The sequence below is a fragment of the Mesoplodon bidens genome (genome assembly GCF_964165515.1).
Source record: "Mesoplodon bidens genome assembly, chromosome: 2".
NCBI lineage: Eukaryota > Metazoa > Chordata > Mammalia > Artiodactyla > Ziphiidae > Mesoplodon > Mesoplodon bidens.
This window is the reverse complement of record NC_138177.1, coordinates 157,644,897-157,669,909: the sequence shown is the minus strand read 5'-3', so window position 1 is coordinate 157,669,909 and position 25,013 is coordinate 157,644,897. Positions and strand designations below refer to the sequence as shown.

Below are 25,013 nucleotides of genomic sequence, written 5' to 3'. Positions count from 1 at the left end.
CCAGTCCCAAGGTCTCCCAAGAGGCTGAACCAAGCCTCTCCCTAGAGGCACCTGCTATCCCCGGATCACACCTCAAACTAGCTCTGCCCTAAACCCGAAGACAGGTGACAGGCACACCAGTCCTGCTCTTGCCAGTTCCCTCTACCATGTCCAGGCTACCTTCTCTTCCTTCTGGACCCTTGGGTCACTGACTCCCTAAAGCCAAAAGATCCTTGGTCTCTTTTGCAAGTAGGTGATGGTCTGTAAACAGATGTAGAGGGGACAGCTTCATCCTAAATGACAAGAGCCCTTCTCAGTTTCTCTGGTGCTTTCCAACAACTAGAGTTTCTTTGCAACCATCAGACCTGTAGACTGCTGGACTGTGTAAGCTCTAGGGAACCCCAACTCACACCAAGACAGACCGCCAAGAGCCAGAAAAGGGTGACAGCCACTGGGGTTCTCAGTGCCCCTTGGGAAGAGGGATGTCAACCCAAAAGAGTATCTTTGCTTGCTGAGGGAAAATCAGGCTTCTCCAGTTCATTAAAAGGGGGCCAAGAAATTACTTTAAAAATAATGAACATGGGGGCTTCCCTGGTGGCGCAGTGGTTGAGAGTCCACCTGCCGATGCAGGGGACACGGGTTCATGCCCCGGTCTGGGAAGATCCCACATGCCGCGGAGCGGCTAGGCCCATGAGCCATGGCCACTGAGCCTGCGCGTCCGGAGCCTGTGCTCCGCAACGGGAGAGGCCACAACAGTGAGAGGCCCGCGTACCGCGGGGAAAAAAAAAAAAAAAAAAGAACATGAAGGATACTCTTTGAAGCAGCAACTCCTCCTGGAATTTATCCTGCAGATACCTAAGGTGGGAAAAACCACACATATGCAGATAGTCACTTCAGCTTTGTTTGGAGAGCAAAAGGCCGAAAATAACCTAAGTTCATCAGCAGAGAGTCTATTGAATAAATTACACAAACAATGATGACACAACATTGCCAAAAATGACCCAGACGTGCATGAGACAAAGTGGAAACATCTCTAAGATAGTAAGTAAATCAAAGCAAGCAACACCATCCTTTCCCTTCTCGGATCCTGATTACAGATCCCGAGAGGAGATGCAGGGCTGCTATGGGCCCGGGGCCACCTTCAAGGCCACGGTCTCACCTGAGCAGGTGGAGGAGGAAGAAATGCCCTTGTCTCAGGCCACTTTCTCTTCTACCTTCTTTACACCACAAACGCAAGGACAAATCCTGCCAAAATCTCCCCAATTCCAAAGGGCCTGTTTGAAGCCCCATCTACCAGCACATTCCTCTCTGCAGCCCAGTCTGATTCAGGCCTAGCTCTGTACTCCCGTAGAGCTCAGGGGGATAAGGGCACAAAGGCAGCTCCCTCTCACTTCCCTGATGGTTCTGAGTGAGTCCCAGGTGGCCTGGGGCAGACATCTCTCCTTCCGGAGAAGAGGGACTGAGTTGGCTGACCCGGCCTCTGGAGTAAATCCAACCTCAAGGTCTCTTTCTCGATAAGATCTCCCCAGGAGCACAGGGAACGGCCATCTCTCCCCTGAGGGCATGCTGCTGTCCAGGACCCATCACTTGCTGAATCAGTGTGGATGGCACCTGACGGAAGGGCTGCCCTTTAGGGCCATCTTCGGAAGGCTGAGGAAGTCACAGAAGTTTGGCAGACTCAGCCACTTGAGTTTCTGAAATACTGAAGAAGTTCACTTTCCTGGGCAAATCTGGGCAGGGGGAAGATGAAGGAAGGGAAGCTGCCCTTTTCCCAGGCGCTGACGCAGGCAAAACCAGAGAGAAGCCTGGCCTGAAGCTGGACAGAGTGCCACAGACTTTGCAACTGACCCTCTCCCATGAGAGGGCTTACTGAATGGAGCTGGCGGATTTCACTGACCATTATCTTCTGCCGTCTCTATATCTGCACTATCATTCACTCCATCAGCCAAATCGGGAAGCTCGAGGTCACCTGCCATCATTGCTCCTCTCTCAATCATCACAGCCAAACATTCCCGGAGTCCAGCTGATTTCCCCCCAAACAGCTCTGATCTGTGCCCTTCCTCCGCGTCCCGACTGCCTCTACCCTGATCCAGGCCCCCACCAGCCCTTACTCTGATTACTGCAGAAGCCTCCTACAGAGACTCCAGACTTGTTCTATCCCCAGTCCATCCCCCACCGGAAGCCAGAGGGCTCCTGGCAAGATGCAGGTCTAACGGTGTTTCCTCCCTTAAACCAAAGCATCCCATCACCAACAGAATAAGAAGTTCAAGCATCTTAGCACTGATGCTTACCTCTCCAGCATGTCCTAAAGCCAGATCCCTTCACGCCCTGTGCCAGAACCTCTTGTGGTTCCTACAGTGTGCACACACGCCAGCCTGCATCCGTGCCTGTGCCTTGCTGCTCCCTGCCTGGAGTGCTTCATGAACCCTCAGAAAGCTCTATTCATCCTTCAAGATTCAATTTCCATCAAGATCCAGCTCAAGTCCTGAGGGCTCTCCAAAGTTCTCCCCAGTCACCTCTCCCACCCCCCAGGAGAATCACTCCTTCATCTCACTCCCACTACATGCTGCACAGACTCCTATGAGACACTCACCAAACTCTATGCAAATGTCAGTTGGTTAGGAACCTGCCTGGTCCCTGTTAGACCACAAGCTCCACCAGGGCAGGGCGTGCCTCGCCATTCTCATTCTGCACCTGGCACCCAGCACATCCTCAGCCACGCTTGGGAGCTCATGTGTGTGGAACAGGGGTTCCGGATTTTAAGTCGCCACACACATCAATGTGTGCTTCCTGATGGTACTAGTTCAGATAACAGACTAGGGTCACTAACAGGGACACACATGGAACAAACTCTAAATACTTTTTCTCCTAGTATACTTTAAAACATGATTTTTGCTTTTTTCCTCAGCAGTCCTACTTCTATTTTAAAAAATGGTTCTTTTATTATTATTTTTTTAATTTTTAAATTTTTTTATTTTTAAAATTTATTTATTTATTTTTTGGCTGTGTTGGGTCATTGTTGCTGTGCTCGGGCTTTCTCTAGTTGCGGTGAGCGGGGGCTACTCTTCCTTGCGGTGCGCGGGCTTCTCATTGCGGTGGCTTCTCTTGTTGTGGAGCATGGGCTCTAGGCACACAGGCTTCAGTACTTGTGGCGCACGGGCTTAGTTGCTCCATGGGCATGTGGAATCTTCCCGGACCAGGGCTCAAACCCGTGTCCCCTGCATTGGCAGGCAGATTCTTAATCACTGAGCCAACAGGGAAGTCCGAAAATGGTTCTTTTAAAGAGCGGAGCTGAATCATCTGCATGGCTCCCATACAGACTCGGTAAATTCCCCACAGATTTCTTTTTTGGAGAGAATACAATACAATTCTGTGGTCTTGTGATCCCTCAGGACATTTCTGACAGCTCAATGGGACACAGTTTTAGTTGCCACTAACTGCTTCAACTAATTCTTAGAAGTCCTTTCCTGCAGCCTGCAACAGCAGCTAACATTTACCAAGCATTTTGTACTCAGTGTGTGTGCTAAATGCCCAACCTGCAACATCTTACTGAATCCTCACAACTGCCTTACAAGGGAAGGACTCTTACTGCCCACCTCTCCCTCAGATGAGAAAGCTGGGAACCGGAAGAGTTAAGTAACCTCTACTGACTGGCAGGGCTGGGATGTGAACTGAGATTCTGTCTGACAGCAGACCCAAGTAGGCTCTTATCCACTACAATCTGCTGCCTTCCCAAAAGGCCAAATTAAAGGCCCCAGGGAGCAACTGACCTTACAACTGACCTTCTGAGAGGACAGCCTCACCAGCCCAGCTGCTCGAGTGACCTGCAATCTCAGGAAGAGTGGGGTACATGTGCCAGGCACTTCTGGGGCAGGCAGAGCTGCCCAGGGCAATGCAGGGAGCTTGTCACCTGCCACCAGTTGCACACAGTGCTGTCTCGGCAAAGATCCCCCACCCCACGCCATCTCTCTTCTCTCAGAGGCCTGCAGTAGCCTCTGAAGAGGTCTCCAGTGCTTTAATCTCTCCTCTCTTCTCCCTTCCCTCCTGCTGAGGCTCCAGAGAGAGCATTCTAAAACACAAGTCTAATCACGACACTCCTCTGCTTAAAACCTCTTCACTTGCTCCCCACTGCCCTTGGTACAAAGTCCCAAATTGTTAATGTGGCATTCCCTTGTCAACCTGTACTGCTTTACCTGGCACCAGGTTGCCTTTCATACCACCATACTGAACAATCTGAGGTTTCCGGAAAAACTCTGAGTTGACATGTCTAAGTGGAGTACCTTGCCCCTTTGTTCTCACCTGGCTGAGCCTTCCCATCCTTCTAGACGCAGCTCCAGCATCATCGCTTCTTCCAAGCCTCCCCAAAACCTCCCCCGACCCCGCCCAACTCAGGCTGAGCTAGAAGCTTCCTTCCCTGGGCTCCCACAGCCCTCCGTTCTTGCTGTTACTAGTTTTTCAAGACTACGCTTCAACTATTCATTTACAGGTCAGTCTCCCTTAACCAGACTGTGAGCTCCTTGAAATAGGAATAAGAATAGCTAACATTTATTGAACTCTCATTACGTGGCAGACATGGTTCTATGTTTTTTACATGTGTTAACTTTTTAAATCTTCACAACAACTCTATGTTATCACCCCTGTTTTATAGCTGAGAACACTGAGGCACAGAGAGGTTAAACAATGTGCCCAAGGTCACACAGCTACAAAGCTGCAGAGCTAGAATTTGAACTCAGGAATTCTGGCTCCAAAGCCCACTCTTTTTTTTTTTTTTTTTGCGGTACGCGGGCCTCTCACTGTTGTGGCCTCTCCCATTGCGGAGCACAGGCTCCGGACGCACAGGCTCAGCGGCCATGGCTCACGGGCCCAGCCGCTCCGCGGCATGTGGGATCTTCCCGGACCGGGGCACAAACCCGTGTCTCCTGCATCGGCAGGTGGACTCTCAACCACTGCGCCACCAGGGAAGCCCCAAAGCCCACTCTTAACCTCTGTGATATAGGGTACTTGCCTCTCCAGGCAAGGACATTGCTGTTATCACGTGGGGAATGAATGAATGAATGAATGAATGAACGAAGGAGGGCTATCTCCACACTGTCTAGATCTAAGGGACAAACAACTGGCACAGCAGAGCCACCAAGCACTGGCCCAGCTCACAAGCACTGTTTACAAACAGGGGTTCTTTGGGCCTGACAATTACATATCCTGCTCTTCCTTATCTCATGCAAAGCTAAGCCAAGAGGGAAGGCGCCCAGCCCAGAGTGACTACCCTCTTCTTCACTGCTCTCAAAACCAAGCAAAGCCAACCGGTTTCCTCCAGTGACTTAATACAGAGCAAAGTCTATCTTGACAGCGAAGGCGGCTGTCATCTCTTCCTTCCGCCAACAAACGGGGATCAAACCTAGGAAGCGGGGGTGGCAGGGTGCTCGGCGTCGGGAATCCCGATGCCCCCATCTACTGGCTGGAAGGTGCTGCCAAGCGGTGTGGGAATGGGCGGGCCTGAGAGGGCACAGCAGGTGAAACAGTGACCATAGCAGCAGACTCTCTCCTTGGCAAAGGCCAGCCAAAAGTAGCACCGGCAAGCAGATAGCTCTGACCCGCACCTGAACACCTCCCGGGATTCGAAAATTCCCCAGCAGCGATGGTGCCCGTGCTAATGGGTGAGGGCTCCTGGTGGAAGCCCGGGCTGGTCCTATCTGGGGACTCGTTTCAACTTTCATGTCACTCTCGGGATCAGGAGGGCAGCGTGGAGAGGCAGAGGGTGTCTCTTGGGAAAAACCTGGCTGGTTCAAATCCGGCGCCTTCACTGACTGGCCGAGTGACTCCTGGCAAGGCTGGCAGTGCCACCTCCCAGGGTTGCGGCGGGACCGAGACGCCCCGCAGCCACCGGGTACCCGGCGCGCAGGAGCCCCCGCCCCCGCCGCCCGAGAAGGGCAGACCACAGCGGAGGACGGCACAATCGCTGTTGCCATTTCTGTCGCAGCCGGACGGCCTCAGGCTGTCACCCCGGTCCCCGCGCTACGGCCGCTGAGGCCCGCCCCACCAACCCGCACCCCCGGCCCGGCTCCCCGCTCCCGGACCCCTGCCCTCACCTTCCCCCGGTGCTCAGCGCTGCTCGCCCATAGTCCGTAGTCCGGAGCCGGGGCTGCTCAGCGCTCCGTCCCGGGGGGCCGGGGCCGGTCCAGGGGCGTGGGAGCCGCTCACCGTCGCCTCCCGGCGCAGCCGCCCGAGCCGCCGCCACCGCCGCCGCCGCCTCCCTCCATGGCTGCGGCGCCGCCACCTGACAACGGAAGTGACGCACCGCCCCCTCCTCCCGGACGAGCCGCATCCCCGCCCCTTGCCCGTATCTACAGCCCACGGCGCAGGGATTGGGAGCCATCTTGACAATGGGCGGAAGCCTTCAGGCAAGAGGCCAGAATCCGATTGAGGATTGGTTCAGGGTGGGGGTCCGAGCCAAAACCTGGGAAACGATTGGACACCGAGACCCTAAGGGGCGGTACTTACCGCTTCGCTATGTCTGCGGTGAGGTGGGGCCGGAGGCACCGCCCCCGCCCCTACTCCACTGAGCCTCGCGTGCCCTACACTCGCCCTCCCGGGTCTGGAGATGTCTGCAGCAGTTGAAAGGTCGGCCAGTTGTAGTGTATTTCTCAGAAAAGTGGCTCTTCCTTGACCCCCATTTCTCTGTTTCTGGAGCTTTGTGCGGCGAGCGCTGCCGTGAGGCTCAATCAATGATAGGAATTCCTGTCATAGCCCTCACAATTCTTTCCCTCTGGGGCCCTCGCTTTTGTAGAAACCACGCTTCAATCTGAAGACCCCTAGAGTCTCGACCAGGGAGGTTAACAGTGAAGAGTTCCTGTTAGCGATTCCAGCCACCTAACCTCAGCCCCTCCTGCTGCAGTTTCGGTCCCTTTCTCCTCCTCCTCCAGCAACCACGCCCTCCATGAATCAGCTTCTTGCACCAGCAGATGAGCCCTTTAAAGGGATTGCATCAGGCTGGTGACTCACTGGGGCCCTCTGAGAGCCTGGCTTCCCTCCGCTGGCATGCAGAAGCAGCTAGAAGGGCTCCGTGGTGGCAGCACCAGCCATCATGGACCCACTCCTTTGTCTCCCAGGTGTGAGCCAGGGTGCTTGCTGCATATGACTGTCTAACTCCCGGGTGTCTTTCCAGCTGTGTCATTCTGTATGCATGTGGGCACACGTGTCCAAGCCTGTGTGCACTCTGCTGGATTTTCCTAGGGTGTGTGGCCAGGCACTTACGTGTATGCACGCATTTGTCATCTCCACACAGGCAGTGCCAGGACGTGAGAGTTGGTGTGAGTCTGGCTGCTTCCTCCTGTGTCCATCTCTTTGTCCCTGAATGCCTAGTGCACACTGAGCTGATGGGACTGAATAACAGTAGTAATCGAAGCAGCTCCAGTATTATGTCACGCACCGTGTTGAGCACTTTAGAGACACCAACGTTAAGGAGTCTCTTCACAGATGAAGCAGCTAGAGCTCTGAGAGGGGAAGTAAACTGTCCAAAGACACATACAGTTAATAATGGCAGGGCTGTGATTTGAACCAAGTCTGGCAGATTCCAAAAAGGCTGGATTTGAGTACTTGCTGTGTCCCTTACAAGCTGAGTGACTATGTGCAAGTTATCCCCATCTGTCAACATAGGGATAACACGTCGTGGGGTCACTGTGAGGATCCAGTGAGTGTGGAGAGGGCTTTTCACGGGACCTGGCGAATAAGAGTGCTCATACTTCTCTCAGTTATCGAGCTTCAAGGCAGTGGGGGACCGAAAGTCAGGCACAAAGAAGCGGGGCCCAGCCCCCCAAGCTCCTCTCTCTGACAAAGTGAAAAGCCTAGGGATTCCGGAAGCCCTGACTGACAGGAATGAGTGTTGGGTTTTCCAGAGCTCTAATTATCAGCTAGATGAATCACTTAGAGCTGACACCACCATCCCCACCCTCAGGAGGCTCTCAGCCAATTCAAAATATAGAATTTTAACAAAGAGGAGGAGGAGGAAGAGAAAGAGAGGAGTAGGAGAGGTAATGAATAGAAAGGAAAGGTGCCAGCCAGAGGAAATGAAAAACTGTCACCAGGACACCAACAGGAGGAGACCGCTGCATCACACACACGGTGACATACTCTCCTGCTGGCTCTCCAACTCTGGGCATGCTGGCAGATGGCGCTGCCATAACAAAGTGACACCTGTCACAACAGCATGAGATGGTTGCTTGAGGATGTACCAGCAGATCTGCCTATTACAGAAGGAGAGGAGGAGACCTTCAACCCTGGGGCGCTTCCTCAGGCTTCTGGAACCCAGCAAACCCTTCCTACTGGCTGACTTCTGACTTCTCTTTGTGGCCAAGCCCCTAGACCCAAGGTATGGCAAGTTCCGAGTGCCAGGCCCACACCTGGTAGCTGGGTACCACCACTGTGAGCAGAGGCACCGCTTATCTTACCCGGTTACCAGCATCAGGAGGGCTGGGAGGCAGAATAGTGTAGTGCAGTAGTAAAGATCATGGAGTTTCAGGCATACAGACCTGAGTTCAAATCCCCACCCTCCTCTTCACTGGCTCTTCGACCTTGAGCAAGTCACCTCACCTCTCTGGGCCTGTTTGTTCATCTGTAAAATGGGCTACTAATATAAATCTCCAGGGTTGATGTAATGATGAAATGAGATGATTCATTCATTCCACAAAGATTTATGGAGTGCCTGCTATGTGCAGAGCATGGAGCTGGATGCTAGAGATCCAGTGGGACCAAACAGACCACAGTTCTGCCCTCCTGGAGCACATAGAGCCCCTGGCACAGGGCCTGGCACACAGTGAGATTCAACAAGCAGTAGCTATCTGTGATGACCATCTTGGCATTCTGCCATTACCTTAATCACAGGACCTGGCAGATGCCTCCACCTTCCCCCTGAGGAAAGTGGACCTCAGTTTCCTCAACTGTAAAATGACAGAGTTGGATTGGATCAGTGATTCCCAACCTTCTCACCTTGAAAGCTTCTTTTAGTATTTTCCATCCACATGAGCCTCATATCTGGTATGATTTTGTCTCCCGTACAATCTGCATCAAGTCATTTCTTCCTTTTTATTCATTACAGCCTCATATTACAGCCATAAGAGCTTGTGGTCAGTAGGAGCAAGCCAGTGTGACCACCACGCAGTTGGTATAACTCCAGCCCGAAGCAGAGACCAAGCTAGCTTGGGTAACCTTCACATACTGTATGCTGTTTCTCTGGGTCCCTTTGGAACACTGATAAGAACTCAAGGGACTCCTGCTGTCCTCAGGGACCCTTCAGTTGGGGATGCCAGACTGGAACTCACTGAACTGGATGCTCTCCTGCAAGTCCCATCCAGCTGGGAGCTGGAGATGTCACATCACTTGTGTGGCCCCCAGGGAGATCTGAACTTCAAGCCATAGGCCACCCAGCTCTCTTCAGAGCCCTGGGAGTCTCCTCCCCCAAATGAGAGAGCATCCTGTACTCTTCTCTCCAAGGCCTGGAGGGGAGGGAGAGGAGGGGGCATGCCATCCCACCCGAGCGCTCAGAATTCCAGGGGGCTCAGTCAGCAACTGGGACCCGCACATCGGTGTATGTGCGGGCTTGAACAAAGGCTGCAGCAATGAGCACAAAACTCAAACTCCGATGGGACGATGACATTTGTTGTTTTTTTTTTTTGCGGTACGCGGGCCTCTCACTGTTGTGGCCTCTCCCATAGCGGAGCACAGGCTCCGGACGTGCAGGCTCAGTGGCCATGGCTCACGGGCCCAGCCGCTCCGCGGCATGTGGGATCCTCTCGGACCGGGGCACAAACCCGTGTCCCCTGCATCGGCAGGCGGACTCTCAACCACTGTGCCACCAGGGAAGCCCTTGGACGATGACGTTTTGAAATATGTTTTTCATCTTTTCCTTGGTGTCCCTCCACCCTTCCCTTGTGCAGGTAGTTAGGTTACTCTGCATACATTACGCCAGGAAACAAATACGACAGAATGCAGAGTTCATTTTTTGCTTCTGAATTCCAAGAGGCTTGCCTTCAGGGAGGAACGGAAAGAATATCTGTGCAGATCCAAATTTAGAAAACTGTAACAAGGGGGATCTGGGAGACTGAGACTTTCGGGGGTGGTCCCTGAGAATAGAGAAGCTTCTCCTCAGCCTCTGAGCTAGAGGGCATCAGGGCCCGGGAAGCAGGAAGAGTTGTGCTCCTTTTCTTGGTGGAGCACCAAGAAGTAATAAAACCCTCTGAAGAAACAGCTGTGGGCTGCACTGGGGCAAACAGCGGGGCCTAACTAACCCAAGACCCGAGGAATTTCCTGGGCCTGAGTGGCCTGGAAAAAGTAGAGTAAGAATCTGAATACTGAGAGGGGGATGGGTCAGGAAGGAGCAACTCAGCAGCATTCTGAGCAGGCTGAAGACAGAAAACCAGTACAAAACTAAGACATCTCAGGGGATGCTAGTGTGACTGGACCAGACACCATCAGCTCAGACTACCCTGCCCCAGCTTCGGCATCTTCACAGGAAGTGCCCTAGAATTCAACCAATTCTGAGGAAACTGATGGGGAACTCTGAACTGACTGCAATTAAGCTTCTGCCACTCTGGCTGAGTGAAGCCAAATATGAATTCAGTCGAGTTAGAGAAAATTCAATTTATATTTCTTACACACCTGAACTTGGAACCAGCTATACTCCTTAACCACAAGGCCCTGTATCATTTGCCTCACTCCCTGCCCATTTCTCCTGCCTCCCTCCCCTCTGTCAACAGTCACAAGGGTATTCTGTTATTGCCCCCAACCCCCAAGCTTTCTCACCTCAGGACCTTTGCACTGGCGATTTCCTCTGCCTTCCCTTGGCTCTTTAAATGGTACGCTCCTTCTCAGTTTTTTTTTTTTCTCTTTCTTTCTTTCTTTCTCTTTTTATTTTTATTGGAGTATAGTTGCTTTACAATGTTATGTTAGTTTCTGCTGTATACCAAAGTCAATCAGCTATATGTATACGTATATCCCCTCTTTTTTGGATTTCCTTCCTATTTAGGTCACCACAGAGCACTGAGTAGAGTTTCCTGTGCTATACAGTAGGCTCTCATTAGTTATCTATCTTATACATAGTAGTGTATATATGTCAATCCCAATCTCCCAATTCATCCCACCCCCCTTCTCAGTTGAACTTCTTCAGTCCATACTTTCTGAAATAAAACCACCTATTTTCTCTCAAAGGGCCCTGTTTATTTCCTTCATGATGCCTATCTGTTTACTTTTGTTAGTCTCCCCCTCCAGAACATCAGCTCCCTGAGAGCAGGACCTCTGTCTCTCTTGATGTTCCCTCAGTAGCTAGCACTGTGACTCAGATTACTTGTGGAATGAATGACCCGTGGCTTGCCATAGCTTGGCGGGCACTGAGCTCCCTCCACCCCTACACCTGGGCCCCTGCCAGCCTTTCCCAGCAATCCAGGACCAGATGCCAAGACCCATAACCTTGGGGCTTAAACACTTAGCTGTGCTCTACCCCAGGGACTTGGCATGAGTGTGTCTCAGTGGACCCTGGTTCCCTCCCTCCCACCTGTCCTCCCAGTGCCTTGCCTCAGAACCATACAGACCCGCGGGCATCTGTGCACAACGCTCATGGAACGTGTCCAGAACCCCTCTTCCCAGCAGCCCGTGCAAGCCCTACCACTTTGCTCCCTGGCCTGGGGGCTCTTCCTTACTCTGCTCGCAATGTAAAAACACACCATTTAAAAGCCTCAGACCTAGACCTCTCCTCCATCCTTAGGCCAAACTCCCAGCATGAGACCTCTTCAAGTTTGGGGGCATCTGCAGACACATGGGAAATGTCTGCAAGGGAGGCTGTGTGTGGACGTCCCTCCGGTTCATCATTTACCGGAAGGGGTGGCTCTCTCCCCACTGGGTTTGAGAACATGGACATTTCCACAGTGAGGAACCCCTTTCTGTGCCTGCCCTCTGGTTTCTCTTACCAGCAGTCTTCTTGTGCTGCTCCCCTTAACTCTAGCTGTCAAAGGGGCCTGGAAACTCAGAGGAGTGGTTTTCTCCCTGCTAGGACCCAGTGTTCTCTCCGGAAGGCAAAGGGCAGAGTCTAAGTGCCTTCTGGGGCCTCTGGGAAATGAAGTAAATACAATAGGCAGAAGATTCACGGTGGGTGGGTGGGTGTTGATAATGCAGATTCTCGGGTTCCAGGTTCTGTTTCAAATCTGGGGAGCCAGGAAGGTGGCTCTTCTAGACACATCTCAGTTGGTTCTGATGAGGTGGTCCAGGGACAACACTTGGACAGACTGGGCTAGAATGTGAATGCAGTGACCGTGGGCTGCCAGCGCCCAAATGAACACTCCTCTCCAATCTCCCTCAGGAAATGATTACCTCCTCTGCTAGATTCTAAGCCCCTCTCCAGAAGGGACCAAAGCTTATTGGACAATGTGTGCTCAGCAGAAGGCCTGGCACATGGCAGCTGCTGTGGACGTTTGTTTGATGAAGACAAACTCTCTGGTTCCAGAGGGCAGAGCCGCTTTTACCAAGATGGTGGCAGGGCTGGTACGGCTGCAAGGCAGCTACAACAGGGGCTGGGGTTCTAACCCCGAGAACGCCTTCTTCCCTGAAGACCCAATGACTCTCAGAATCGGAGCCTGATTTCTTGCTGTGGGATGACCTCCCACACTCGAGGGGAGGGCCCAGGATTACTCCAGCCTCTCCACCTCAGGAAAGAGCAATGAGACTACCAACCTCTTCAACAGGGAACCGGAACAGAAGAGCCGCTTTCCCCCCGGACCAGACTGAAGGCCTCTCCTACATTCTCAAGCTTTGCTGCATATTCGTATCACCTGGGAAACTTAAAAAAATCCCACTGCCCAGGCCACACCTCATACCAAGTAAATCCAAATAGGTGAGGGTGAGATAGGTGATTCCAATGTGCAGTCATGCTTGCGACCCAGCACCCTACGACACAGGACCAACAGGGAGCCCAGCGCAGAGGGAAAAGCATGAGGCACAGACTTGTTTGCATCCCATTTAGTTTTGTGAGAAAAAAACCACAATTACAAGAGAAATGGGGATGCTCAGGCCGAGCACATTCAATAATCCTCACTGGGAGAGGGTTGAAAACTATTTGACACATTCCCTAAACCAGTAAATCAGAGATTCAGATAAATAATGATCCAAAGGGGGGACTGTCATCTACCCCAAGGCCACAGACAGATAACTAGAATTCTGGGTCCCAGGGTGAGTCTGGAAGGTGGGACCCTGTGAAAGGCAGCTGTGACAGGTGATGTCTGTCAGACACCAGCTTCTGGGCTGGCCCTGCTCCCTTCCCAGGTGCTGGGCGGGGAGGGAGAGCAGGCTTTGGCTCAGTAGAACTCTGGAGGAACCTGAGTGGGGACCAGGGCTGGCTGAGGGGACAGGCTCACTTATAGTTCTTGGAGGGAAATTCCCGCCGGCCTTTCCCCTTGCCGCCAAAGTTGCGCACCCGATGGATGACCTGCAGCTGCTGCTCAATGGTCGCGGTGATGTTCACATCATCGGGGATGTGGACGTAACGGACATTCCGGCCTGTCACAAAGAGGTCCTCCAGCTCGACCTGATGCCCCCAACGGTCCGTGTAGGTGACCTGGGCCAGGCGGATGTTCATGAAAGCATCAACGTTGTCTATGCGTCCGCGGGCCATGCTCTCATCCCGCAGGTCCACGGTGGTGACCTGGCCCTGGAGGCCCTGCAGCAGGATGATCAGGCTGTTCTCGGAGATGGTCCGCTCCTTCACTGAGTGGCTCACTGCCATTCTTCCACACTGCGGCTGCTCGCTCTGGGAGGGGCACACAGAGGGGAGCTGTGGCAGGCTAGCGGGTGCAGTTGCTAACTCACCTCCACCAGGTTTTAGCACAAAATCCCCAGCCCAGACATTCCCGAGTCTGCCCACCTCCCCAATTTCTGTGTCTATGAAGCACCCTTAGGTGCTTCATGTACACACCTCATAGAATCCTCACAACACCCTGCAAGCCAAGGATCACTTATACTCCTCATTTATAAATGAGGAATATATGGCCGGGAGAGGTTAAGTCACTTGCCCAAGGTCACACAGGTGATAAGCGGAGGTGCTGGGATTCAAATCCATCGCTGCCTGACTCCAAACCCCACACCAGTGGTTCTGAGCCCTCACTGTATGTTAGAGTCATCTGCTGAGTTTTCACCTGGCTGCCACACCCCAGAGGTTCTGATTCATTTGGTCAGGGGTGGGTTCCAGGTATCCTATTTTTTAAAAGCTCCCCAGGTAATTCTAATGTGCATCCGAGTTTGAGAATCATTGCTCTAAAGTGTAGTTTACAGCCTTGCTACCCAGGCACTTGCTAGAAATACAGAATCTCCAGGCTTTCCCCAGACCTACTTAGAGAATCTGCATTTTAACGTGACCCCTAGGTGAACCACCAGTTCTCAAACAATCGCCTGCATCAGAATCACCTGGAGAACGTGTTAAAACAGACTGCTGGGCCCACCTTTCAGTTTCTGACTCAGTCGGTCTGAGGTGGGGCTCAAGAATGGGCACTTCTAAACTATTCTCAGTTGATGCTGATGTTACTGGCCTGGGGCGCACTGAGAACGACTGGTCTACAGGATGCTGCTACCACGTAACCAGAAATTTAGATAATTGATTGAAAACAAGAAATGGTAGCATATACAGCACATACGTTTTGAAGGTAAAGAAATGGAGGTTCGACTCCCCACTCCACCCACACTCTGTAAACGTAGGACAGTTACTTAATGTCTCTGAACCTGTTTCCACGTCTATTAAACCATAGGCTAAATGAGGCTAACAAGCTCTCACCACACTGAATGTATTTTCCTTTGCTTTTGATTATGCCCCGATGCTGTATTAATGTAACTTTGTCTTATCTATCCCCCATTTTCAGACCCTGAGTGCAAGTTGGTGGAACTTTCTTTTCTTTCCTTAAGACCTCACTCAGGATACCGAAAGGGCTGTGCAGGGTGGCATTAAGTGTGGCAAGCTACCCATACCACTGACGAGAGGCTAGGAGCTGGGCCGGCCGACTCTAACGACCCCACCCAGGCTTCACCAGGAGTACGTGTCCAAGCAAGGGTCTGGGGCAGCACACTGACTGCAAAGAGGCAGGTCTGGTCTCGAGGACGGGCTCGGCCACTTCCTAGGAGGGCGACCTCGAGCAAGCCACTTGGCTTCTTCAAGCCTGTTAGCCAATCCCTAAAAGGGGGATGGTGGTCACCCTTTACTCACAGAGCGTGGGAGTGGGCTTGGGTGAGGAGCTACGCTCAGCAATCGGGAGGAAGACGCTGGCCCCGCTCCCGCCGCCTCCGCGGCTCCTGGCTCCCCAGCGTTCCGCCCCGGGCTCCCGGACCCACAGCGCGCGTTCCTTCCGCTGTCCCGCTGCGCGTCGCCGCCGAAACTAGCGAGCGCCTAGCCGGGCTGCTCCTCTCCCGCGGCCGAACTGAGAAGCCACGGAAACCGAGGGGCCGCTCTGCCCTCCCGGAGCATCGAGAGCGCGCGGCGCGCAGGGCCCGTGACTCCGCGGCGGGCCCGGAACTACAATCCCCAGAAGGCCTCGCGGGCGCGTGACTCGCGCTCCTGCAGCCGCGGCCTACGTCATTGGATTCTCTCCTATTTTGGAGTCTTTCTTCCGTTCAGCGAATCCGGTCGATCCTCCTCCGTAGGGCAGTTAGTTCCAGAACCCCCGCGAATACCGAAACCAGGGATGCTCAAGTCCCTTGTATGAAGTGGCGTCGTATAGGAGGGTTCCGCATTCGCGGATACGGAGGGCCACTGAACCTTCACCGTGTGTCGGACACTTTCCCAGGCTCTGGTCGTAGGGGTGACCAAGGAGACAAGCTCCGTGATCTGATGACCCGACCCTTAAATCAACTGGGTGGGGGGGAGGCGGGGGAGTCGCCTATGAGAAAAAGAAAATTATGATAAAATTTCTTCAGAGAATTAAAACGGGTCGATGTTATAGTGACTGGGTGATCTTTTATTGGACGGTCAGGGATGTCCTGAGAAGGTGACATTTGACATCTGAGTTGAGATGAATTACATGAAGCCAAGCTTGTGAACGCTAGGAGAAGAGCATTGCAGTTAGAGGGAACAGTTTGTGCAAAGGACCTGGTGCAAATGAGCTTGACAATTTGGACAAACGGGAAGGCCACTAAGACTGGGAAGAGTAGTGTGACAAGAAGTCGGAGAGGAAGGCAACAGCCAGGGTATTTAGGATTTTGCAAGCCAAGGTAAGGCGTTTGGATTTCTGGATTAGGAGTGCAGGCTCTGGAGGCTGTGCCTGGGTTTAAATCTGCCCCTTGTTAACTGTGTGACTTTAGACAAGTTAATTATCCTCTTTGTGCGTCAGGTTTCCTCATCTGTTACTGGAAGTGCAATGATAGGCCATCAAAGGAGAGTGACAGGATCTAATTTACATTTTAAAAGGTCATTCTGTATAGCCTTGGAAAAACTGCTTATCTTTCTTCAGCCTCAATTTCATTAGAAAAAACAAAACATAATGACTAACTCAGAGAATTGTTTTAAGGTTTGAGTGACCTTCATTAATGTGTGAAAGCACCTGGCACACAGGAGAAGCTCAATAAGAGTTAGGCTTGTGTCATTCCTTTAACCTCTCATTCACTGGTTTCCACCTTCCCCAGGAGCCTTCTCTTTTTACCAGTCATCACAGCTGGTCTCTCCTTATCCTAAAAATTGAAATTGTCTTTCTCCTCCATGCATGCTACTCTTATTTTCCTACCTTCCACAGTAGAACTTCTCAGGAGAGGCCTCTATATCAGTGGTTCTCCAGTTGCAGTCCCTTTTCCAACCTCATTTCTGTGTGAGACTGGATCTTCTTCATGTACTTCAGCCAAAACAACATAGCACAATGGATTGAATGCAGAAGCAGATATGAGAATCCAACTCTCTTCTGTTGTGATAGACAGTAAAGAGATTTGCAAAACTATAAAGCAGTGTCACTCTTCTCACCATATTTTTTCTTTTGGAAAATATAGTTATTTTTATTTTTATTTTTTTTGCGGTACGTGGGCCTCTCACCGTCATGGCCTCTCCCGTCGCGGAGCACGGGCTCCGGACGCGCAGGCTCAGCGGCCGTGGCTCATGGGCCCAGCCTCTCCGCGGCATGTGGGATCCTCCCGGACCGGGGCACGAACCCGTGTCCGCTGCATCGGCAGGCGGACTCTCAACCACTGCGCCACCAGGGAAGCCCGGAAAATATAGTTATTTTTAAATAAAAATGTTAATGGGTCTGTTGTTATTTAAAAGAGAATTAATATTAAAATTTTAATTTCATATATATGTGATTACCATATATATATATATATATATATATATATATATATATATACACACATATACACACATACACACACACACATATATATATGTCCCCCACATAAACAAACACTTTTGGGGGTTTTCCATAATTTTAAAAAAAAATAAATTTATTTATTTTTGGTTGCGTTGGGTCTCCGTTGCTGCGCGTGGGCTTTCTCTAGTTGCAGCGAGCGGGGGCTACTCTTCATTGCGGTGCATGGGCTTCTCATTGCAGGCTTCTTTTGTTGCAGAGCACAGACTCTAGGCGTGCGGGCTTCAGTAGTTGTGGCACGGGGGCTCAGTAGTGGTGGCTCACGGGCTCTAGAGCACAGCCTCAGCAGTTGTGGCGCACGGGCCTAGCTGCCCCGCGGCATGTGGGATCTTCCTGGAACAGGGGTCGAACCCGTGTCCCCTGCATTTGCAAGCGGATTCTTAACCACTGCACCACCAGGGAAGTCCCTTCAATAATTCTGAAGAGTACAAAAGTGTCCTGAGACTGAAAGTTTGAGAACTGCTGCTCTATCCTGAAGGCTTTCACCTGCTCACTCACCTCACTGTAATCTGGCTTCTTCTCGAGTATTTTGAGTTCTACTCCCATTAACTTCTCTGAAGACAGTTACTAATGATTTCCTTGTTCTTAAGAGAACCTCTGTCTCTTTCTTAGTCCTTACTTCCATGATCCTTCTCAGTGATTGACCATACTGACCATCGTCCTCCTTCGTAATTTTTTTCCCCCTGGGGCTTTGTATCACTTGGTTTCACCCATTTCCCTGATTGTTTCTTCTCCATCTCTCTTTTTTTAACCCCACTTCATTCTGCTACCTAAACATGTGTGCTTTTTCTGGGGCTGTATTCCGGGCCCAGCTCTCTTCTTGGTCGAGTCTCTCTTTGCCACCTACTACTATATGCTGAATTGCTTGTCTACATCTCTAGCCCAGACTGCTCCACAGAAGACCTCCATTTCCCAACTGTCTGTTGCTTATTCTCACATGTGTCACTGGTACTTGGAACTCAGCGTGTCTACAGGACAAGTTCATCAAGTCCTTCCCAAATGAATTGCTACTCTGAATTTTTCTATTTCTGTGGTTGCTACCACCATTTTTCAACTACCCAAGTTGGGTACCTTGAATGCGCTTGACAACTTCTATCATTTCCGGATTCACCCACATCTGTCACAGTCACTGAACTCTGAAGATTCTTTGGAACTTGTCTCCCAGCCTTCACTTGCCTTTTTATTCTGACTGCCACCATTCTAGTTGAGACCCTCTTTTTCTCATTTAATTCATTATAAAAGCCATCTTACTGGCCTTTGTGTCCCATGATCCTTTGAGAACAGATTCAAAGTACAGTTATGATCTTACTTACCTGCTAAGAAAAAAATCAATTCACTAGCAGAATAAAGTTTCCAGTGCTGACATTGATTTGATTCCAACTTACTTTCCAGCTGAATCTCCTTCAGGTTCTCTACCCAAACTCTCCAACCAGTGTTTCTTAAAGTGTGGTCTGGGAACCAGTTGCCTTAAAGTTATCTGGAATGCTTGTTAAACCCAACCCCACATCTACAGACTCAGGAGTGGAGCCCGGGGATCTGCACATCTAACAGTGTACACTACAATTGGAGACCTGCTGCTCTCCTTTCTAGCCAGAGTCAGCAACCCCCAGACAAGCCCTGCACTCTTGTCTCTGCCTTTGCTTATCCTGCTCCATCTGCCTGGGATCTTCTCTTTTTATCTATAGATGTTAAGTCCAATCCCTCCTTCAAAGGCTGGCTCCATTGCTGTACCTTTCTGAAGTCTTCCCTGATTACCCCAATTGGGAGTGACGCTGATAGCGTATTGCTTGGTATATGTTTGCTGCTTGCATGCAGATTCACCATAGTTATTTACATAAATCTTGCTTCTCCTGCTCATCTCTTGGGTGTTGAGACAGGGAGAAGGTCCTAGGAGGCACAAATGCTTCACCCTACAAATAGCAGTTGCGGGAGGGACTGGTTTTATGAATGTGGTGAGAAGCTGATGGGGATCTGAATGAATTGGTGGCAGTGGGGTGGAAAGAAGGGATGAGTGTTAAAGACTCTGAAGAAAGCTAATCAGAATCCTTGGGGGCTGATTAAATCTGGAGTGTGGTTTGCAGAGGGGGAATCAATGACTTAAATTTTAACACTGGGTATCCAGAGAGGTGGTGGTCCATTGATAGGAATAAGAGGGTTGGGGGGTCATGCCTGTGGAGGGTATCTCAGTTTTTGGCTACTCAGCCACCGAACTTTCCCATTTGGGGAAATCTGACATTCTATGAATTTCAGTGGGAGGTGAGGTTCTGCTTCCCGCTCCAGATGATTTAAAGGCCTTGTCAGGTATGGCATGGCCTTGTGACATAAACTCAGGCATTATCAGATTCTAAATCTGGAGCAAGTGACACGAACCAGCAGGAACTGTTTAGGCTCCGTCCTGGTGTCTGCGTCATCCAGTGCCTCATTCCTGGGGGTGCTGCTGGTGCTGGAGTGCTTTCCTATGCTGCCTGCCCTTCCTCGGTTCCTGGCCATTTCCCATGGTCCTTCAGTCTTCCTGACAACTGTGAGTTGCCTGAAGCCCTTCAGTAGATTCCTTCTCTACCTAAGTAGCCGGAATTAGTTCCAACTTTTTTTGCAACCTCAAACCCAGACAAGGGTCCACTTGAACTGAGTTCAAGAGCCTTGAATTTCCCTGTCCCCTTTAGATGAGCCCTGTTGTGGTTCTGTATCCAGTTGTCAGAGGATCACAGAATCCTGAGAGTTAGGGCGATTCCCAGGTCACCTGCTCCAACTTACCACCCAGGGTCCAAATCCCCACTCCACCCCCCCCACAGATCCCCCTGTAACCACTGCCTGAGACTCCAGTGACCAGCAACTCACTCCTGTGCCAGCTGTTTTACTCCATTGTTGAGAAATTTTGGGTAACTTCTACCCATCACTCCTGGTTCTTTTTATGGAGAACTGTCTTATATTTAAGAAGTATGTCCTGAATAAATAAAAATGACATCAGTGTTAGACACTAAGCTTAGGGTGATGGAGCATCTCAGGGAAAGTGAGTCTGCAGTCAAAGTGAGGCGGGGGATACAGAGATTTGTGAGTTAATAGTACTGGTTGAAAATAATGGCCTCTCTGAAAAAAGGGATGCAAAACAATTTGCAGAAGAATGCAAACTAAGCACTGCAGGGCACATAAAACATTTGGTCAGCACTGGGGCAAGAGCGCTGGGGTGAGGGAAGGGGATAGGGTGAAGGTGAGAAATGGAGTGTGAGAGAGAGATGAGGTGAGAGTGAGGATGGGGGTGGGGGAAAACGCCAGGGATGAAATAAGGATCCTCCAGCAGTTGCCCTGGCCGTTCTGACAGACTTAGAAACAGCTACATAAATGCCTGCATCAAAGACGGGCCATCCTCAATCAGAAGCAACCGAGGGAGAGAGGGGAAGTGTGGTCAGACATCAGTAGGATTTGGGACTTTCCTGGTGGTCCAGTGATTAAGACTCTGCACTTCCACTCAGGGAGCATGGGTTCGATCCCTGGTCAGGGAACTAAGATCCTGCAAGTGGGCCTGGCGTGGCTGGTGGGGTGGGGGAAAGAAAAGAAATTAGTAGGATTGGAGCCCCCGAGGCCAAGGGTGAGAGAGTTTTAGGAAGAAAAGGGTCTTGAGCAGGGCCAAGGAGAATGGGGAGCAGAGAAGGTGGTGGGGTCCAGCAAAGTTGAGGCCTGGAGACTTGAGAAGGGACCTACCTGTGTAGTGGCAGGAGCTATGGGGGGCAGGAGGGAGGAAGGCGAGGCAGCTCGGAAGTCTGTAGAGCTGGTGAGTGAGCTGAGGAGGCCCTGGAGGAGCAGAGGCCGTGCTGCATGGGAGCGGCTTGGACCGAGGAGCTCCCCAGCTGCCAGTCGGTGAACTTCTAAAAACATTTAATTAATTAATTAATCAATCTTTGACTGCGTTGGGTCTTCATTGCTGCGTACGGGCTTTCTCTAGTTGCGGCGAGCGAGGGCTACTCTTCGTTGCGGTGAGCGGGCTTCTCATGGCGGTGGCTTCTCTTGTTGCAGAGCACGGGCTCTAGGCACGCGGGCTCAGTAGTTGTGGCGCCGGGCTTAGTTGGTCTGAGGCATGTGGGATCTTCCCGGACCAGGGATGGAACCTGTATCCCCTGCAGTGGCAGGCGGATTCTTAACCACTGCACCACCAGGGAAGTCCGTGGTGAACTTCTGAGGTGCAGAAAGGGGTCTGGGTAGGGAAAAAGTGATAAAAGATGTGGTGAGGTAGAGAGGAGAGGCGAGGGAGGGCATATGACACAGGTATTATCTTCTCTGTTGTAACTGAAGCTGAGAGGCCTTCTGGATATCCAGGAAACCCAAGTCAAGCATCCTTGACCTTCCCCTTGAATACCTGAAAAAAAAGTCAGCCCCTGGGGAATTTTAATAAGAGCAGGAGGGTGGAGTGATCTGAAGCCAATGTGCGCATCTAGGATTTAGGAGTCTTGGCTTTGCCCCCAGCTCTATAAATCTTTGTTTATAATACTTATTTTATCCTTTGTGTGTTTTAAAGTTGTATGTATCAAGTAACCCTAAAATAAACAATATATGAAGTTTATAGACAGTGGTTTTGGATGAATTATGTGAGAGATGGGAATTTAAACAACTTCCTTTATTGTAATTTCAGCTGTCTCTGTGACTTTCAAGAAGTCACTTTTACTTTCTTCCTCTTATTTTTCTCCTAGGATATGGGACTAGTGTTAATGACCCACCCTGGCAGGTCCTTCACCTTCATAATGAAATTAAAAAAAAAAAAAAAAAGGCCACACCTAGTGGTGTGGCCTCGCTAGGCCTAAGGCAGCAGGGGTTTCCTGTGGTTCTGGGAACTAACAGAGAAAGTAATGTTATTTTTGACATCAGAGGAGCGACTGGCCAGAAACAAAAAGAGCACAGCGTGTGTATGTGGGGTGGTAGGGGGTGTTAAGGGGATCAAGTAATCCAGAATAATTTCCATCGGCCCTTGGAACGCATCTTGACATTCTCATCTGGAAAGAGGTGACTATGATCTAAGAATTTACTTCACGTTGAATCATGAAACTGGGCAGGGAAGATTCAACTGTGAAGAGGGTTCTCCAGCCCAGTCCCTTGAAAACACTTCTTTTCACTCCCTCTGCTGCCAGCTGTCCAGGAATTTGGCAGCTGATGAGGAGTTTTCCAGGGAGTAATTCAAAGGGAGGAAGGGGGAGGTAAACAGTGTATCAGTTTTTCAGTTTTTGGATTTTAATTTGGGTCTTTACGATTCGGTATTATGCTAATATATATATATATATATATATATATATATATATATATATTTTTTTTTTTTTTTTTCCCCCTAAAATTTGCATTTGTCTTTCTGTGGTTTCCTGAGGCTTGAGTTAGTCTCCATGGATGTAAACCAGAGTGACAAAACAGGTGGAAGAGGATGAGGGAATCTGATCCTGTTCAGACTTGGGGATCTCCAGGATCTGGTTATGATGTTTGAATTTGTTTCTCACCTACCAGGATCTGGATATAAGGAAAAAAGTGAGTTTATCTTTTAAAATTGTTACATACTTATGTGGACTGCATGGGATGACTTTCATCCTAGAACTAAGGGCTAAATACATTTCCTCCTTTTTTTCCTCCCCTTCACTCTCAATTTTTATTACATCTTTCTTCTGGGAGCCATTAAAAAGTACTTTTGTTCAGAAGGCTTTTCTAGAGCTTTGCCTTGCATGTTCTACGGGGCCTTCCAACACTATGATAAGAACAAGAGCGGGACAGTTTAAAACTTAGTTGAGAAGAGGTAAGTCACAGAATTGCTGAAAGAGAGCAGATATACTCCCAAAGCATGGAGTGGGGTGGGGGAGTGCGGCGTGGGTAAAATTCCAGTTCTTAGACCCCACCTGGGGCAGGGCCTAAGAATCTGTAAACTCAGCAACTTAGCTGGGGCAAGCTGGCTTTGAGTCAATGAACTAGTTCTTTTCCTTTCTTACAGCTGAGAGAACGGAGGCTCGGTGAGGGTAACTGCCTAAGACGTCGTTGTGAATTTGGGGAAGGGATGGGGACCACGGTGTGCCTTCCCTCCGAGCGCACTGGGCACTGTTGTGTGACACCCTCAGACCCCGTGGCCTGGTGTTAAATGAACAATGATGCCTTGTCAGTACTCAGTCCACATTCTTGCCAGAGTAATCCTTGCCTTCTCTTTCCTTTGCTCCCTCCCGACTCCCCTGCTTTCCCTGGGTACCCTGAACCACCACGCAAATAAACTTGTTTTTCTCAACATTTGTGCAAGTCTAGAGACATGAAACTCAAAGACTGCCTCATCACCAGGCTGCCTTACCAGAGATCTGTATCTTGTTTATTCACTGAGAGAACAGATAGGTTTGAAATCGTCAGCACGGCTCTGGGATAGGTGGAGGCTGGAGCCTGCTTCTCAGAAGCCCGTGGCCCACCTCCAAGGCCCCAGGACAAGCTCGGAGCAGACAGTGAAGTTCAGGTTTGTGGCAGTGCGGTGGCAGCCAGACCTAGGACAGAGCCTTCCCCTTCACTTGTCATCCAGTCAGGCCACCCCAACTGGTGGCCAGATTGCTTAAAAGAGACTAAAACAGAAGGCACTTTGTAAGCCTGTAAGCAGTAGCTTACACAGCACGGTGTGCTTCTCCTCCTCAGTGGGCCTTTTGGGGGCTTTGGTGGGTAAGAAAGTCACTTTCATGGGTAGGAAGCAACTTTATTGGGTGATTTACCCTTCTGTATCCAAACCCTATGCCTTGGGTAAACTAAAGGACAGGCACCCTTGCATTCCAGAAATATGTTCGCCTCAACTCTTGCTAAGGTGCAAGGGTCCTGAGTGGTCCTGGTGGCTGGCTCAATCTCAGGCAATGATCAGCTCAGCTCAGTTTCTCCCCTACCCTCTGCCGTTCTGGATATTGCTTCCATGGGATTGAATGTACCTTGACCTCTGGATATGGGCTGATCCTGAGCCTGCCAGTTAGTTACTCAATTCAGGATGAATGTGAGGTGGAGGGCTGACCCTCCTTCCTGAAGCAATCAGGGCAGCCCTGGCCTGAGATGGTTCTCATGGATCCCAATTAGACTTGGCAGCCTGCCCAGGGAAGTCACTCACCTGGTGCACGGAAGGGAAAGTGGTACACCATGTGCACCTCCCGTACATCAAACTTAAGGCTCTGCTTGGCCACTAATGGCGAAACAGAGGAGACAGATGTCATGGCACGTCATGCTGCGTGTGTTTAGAAGGCAAGAACACTAAGTGGCAGAGGAAGACTCTGGGGGTAAGGAGGAGGTATCATTCTTAAAAAGCAAACTGTTTCCTTGGTACACATTTCCATATGGGATAAGTGCACACTACATATGGATAGAGAGATGTGCGGAGAACCACAGACACCCACGCGCTCTGCGCAGGGCCTGCCTGAGGATTCCCTGTCACGGCCTTGTCCCCTCTGCCTCTGAGGTGACAGTCCCCAGTGTGCCAGGGAGGGGAGGGCTGTATAAACTGGGCCCCGACTGTTTGAGGCAACTGCCTTTTCCACTTACGTCAAAACTCACGAGGCAGAATACATCCGAGAAAGCTCTGAAGTTTTGTGATGATTCACAGGCACCTGCGAGCAGCAGGTCCCCCGAGCAAAGCTATAATGAAAACGGCAACAGGCGCGCCCTCTGACTGACTCTCAGGCTTGAACCTGTGGC

At 50.8% G+C, this 25,013-nt stretch overlaps 2 protein-coding genes across 8 annotated transcripts in view; both read right to left on the bottom strand.

The window, feature by feature from the left end:
• The window catches only part of STK40 (serine/threonine kinase 40), a 39,502-nt gene extending 32,678 nt beyond the window's left edge, over positions 1 to 6,824 (bottom strand). For 3 of the 6 annotated variants that reach the window (XR_014017550.1, XM_081255647.1, XM_081255646.1), the window contains exon 1: positions 6,066 to 6,253. The gene's annotated coding sequence lies outside the window, so the exon portion shown is untranslated. Of the gene's footprint in view, positions 1 to 6,065; positions 6,254 to 6,477 lie in introns of those variants that run through there. The other 3 variants (XM_081255649.1, XM_081255651.1, XM_081255650.1) reach the window with 2 other exon arrangements.
• A 6,139-nt stretch (positions 6,825 to 12,963) lies between these two features.
• On the bottom strand, positions 12,964 to 15,506 carry LSM10 (LSM10, U7 small nuclear RNA associated). 2 transcript variants are annotated; one of them, XM_081226038.1, is made up of 2 exons: positions 15,334 to 15,506; positions 12,964 to 13,765 (listed from the first exon to the last, which is right to left on the bottom strand). In XM_081226038.1, exon 2 carries the CDS (start codon positions 13,739 to 13,741, stop codon positions 13,370 to 13,372), a length of 372 nt encoding a protein of 123 aa, XP_081082164.1. In that variant the 5' UTR covers positions 13,742 to 13,765; positions 15,334 to 15,506; the 3' UTR covers positions 12,964 to 13,369. The 2 variants fall into 2 exon arrangements, with proteins under 2 accessions (XP_081082164.1, XP_081082163.1); XM_081226037.1 differs by having other exon boundaries at positions 15,209 to 15,437.
• Positions 15,507 to 25,013: the final 9,507 nt, after the last annotated feature.

What these genes read in the sequence shown, in the direction of transcription:
- LSM10 (XM_081226038.1), bottom strand. Translation starts at nt 13,741, where the DNA reads ATGGCAGTGAGCCACTCAGTGAAGGAGCGGACCATCTCCGAGAACAGC.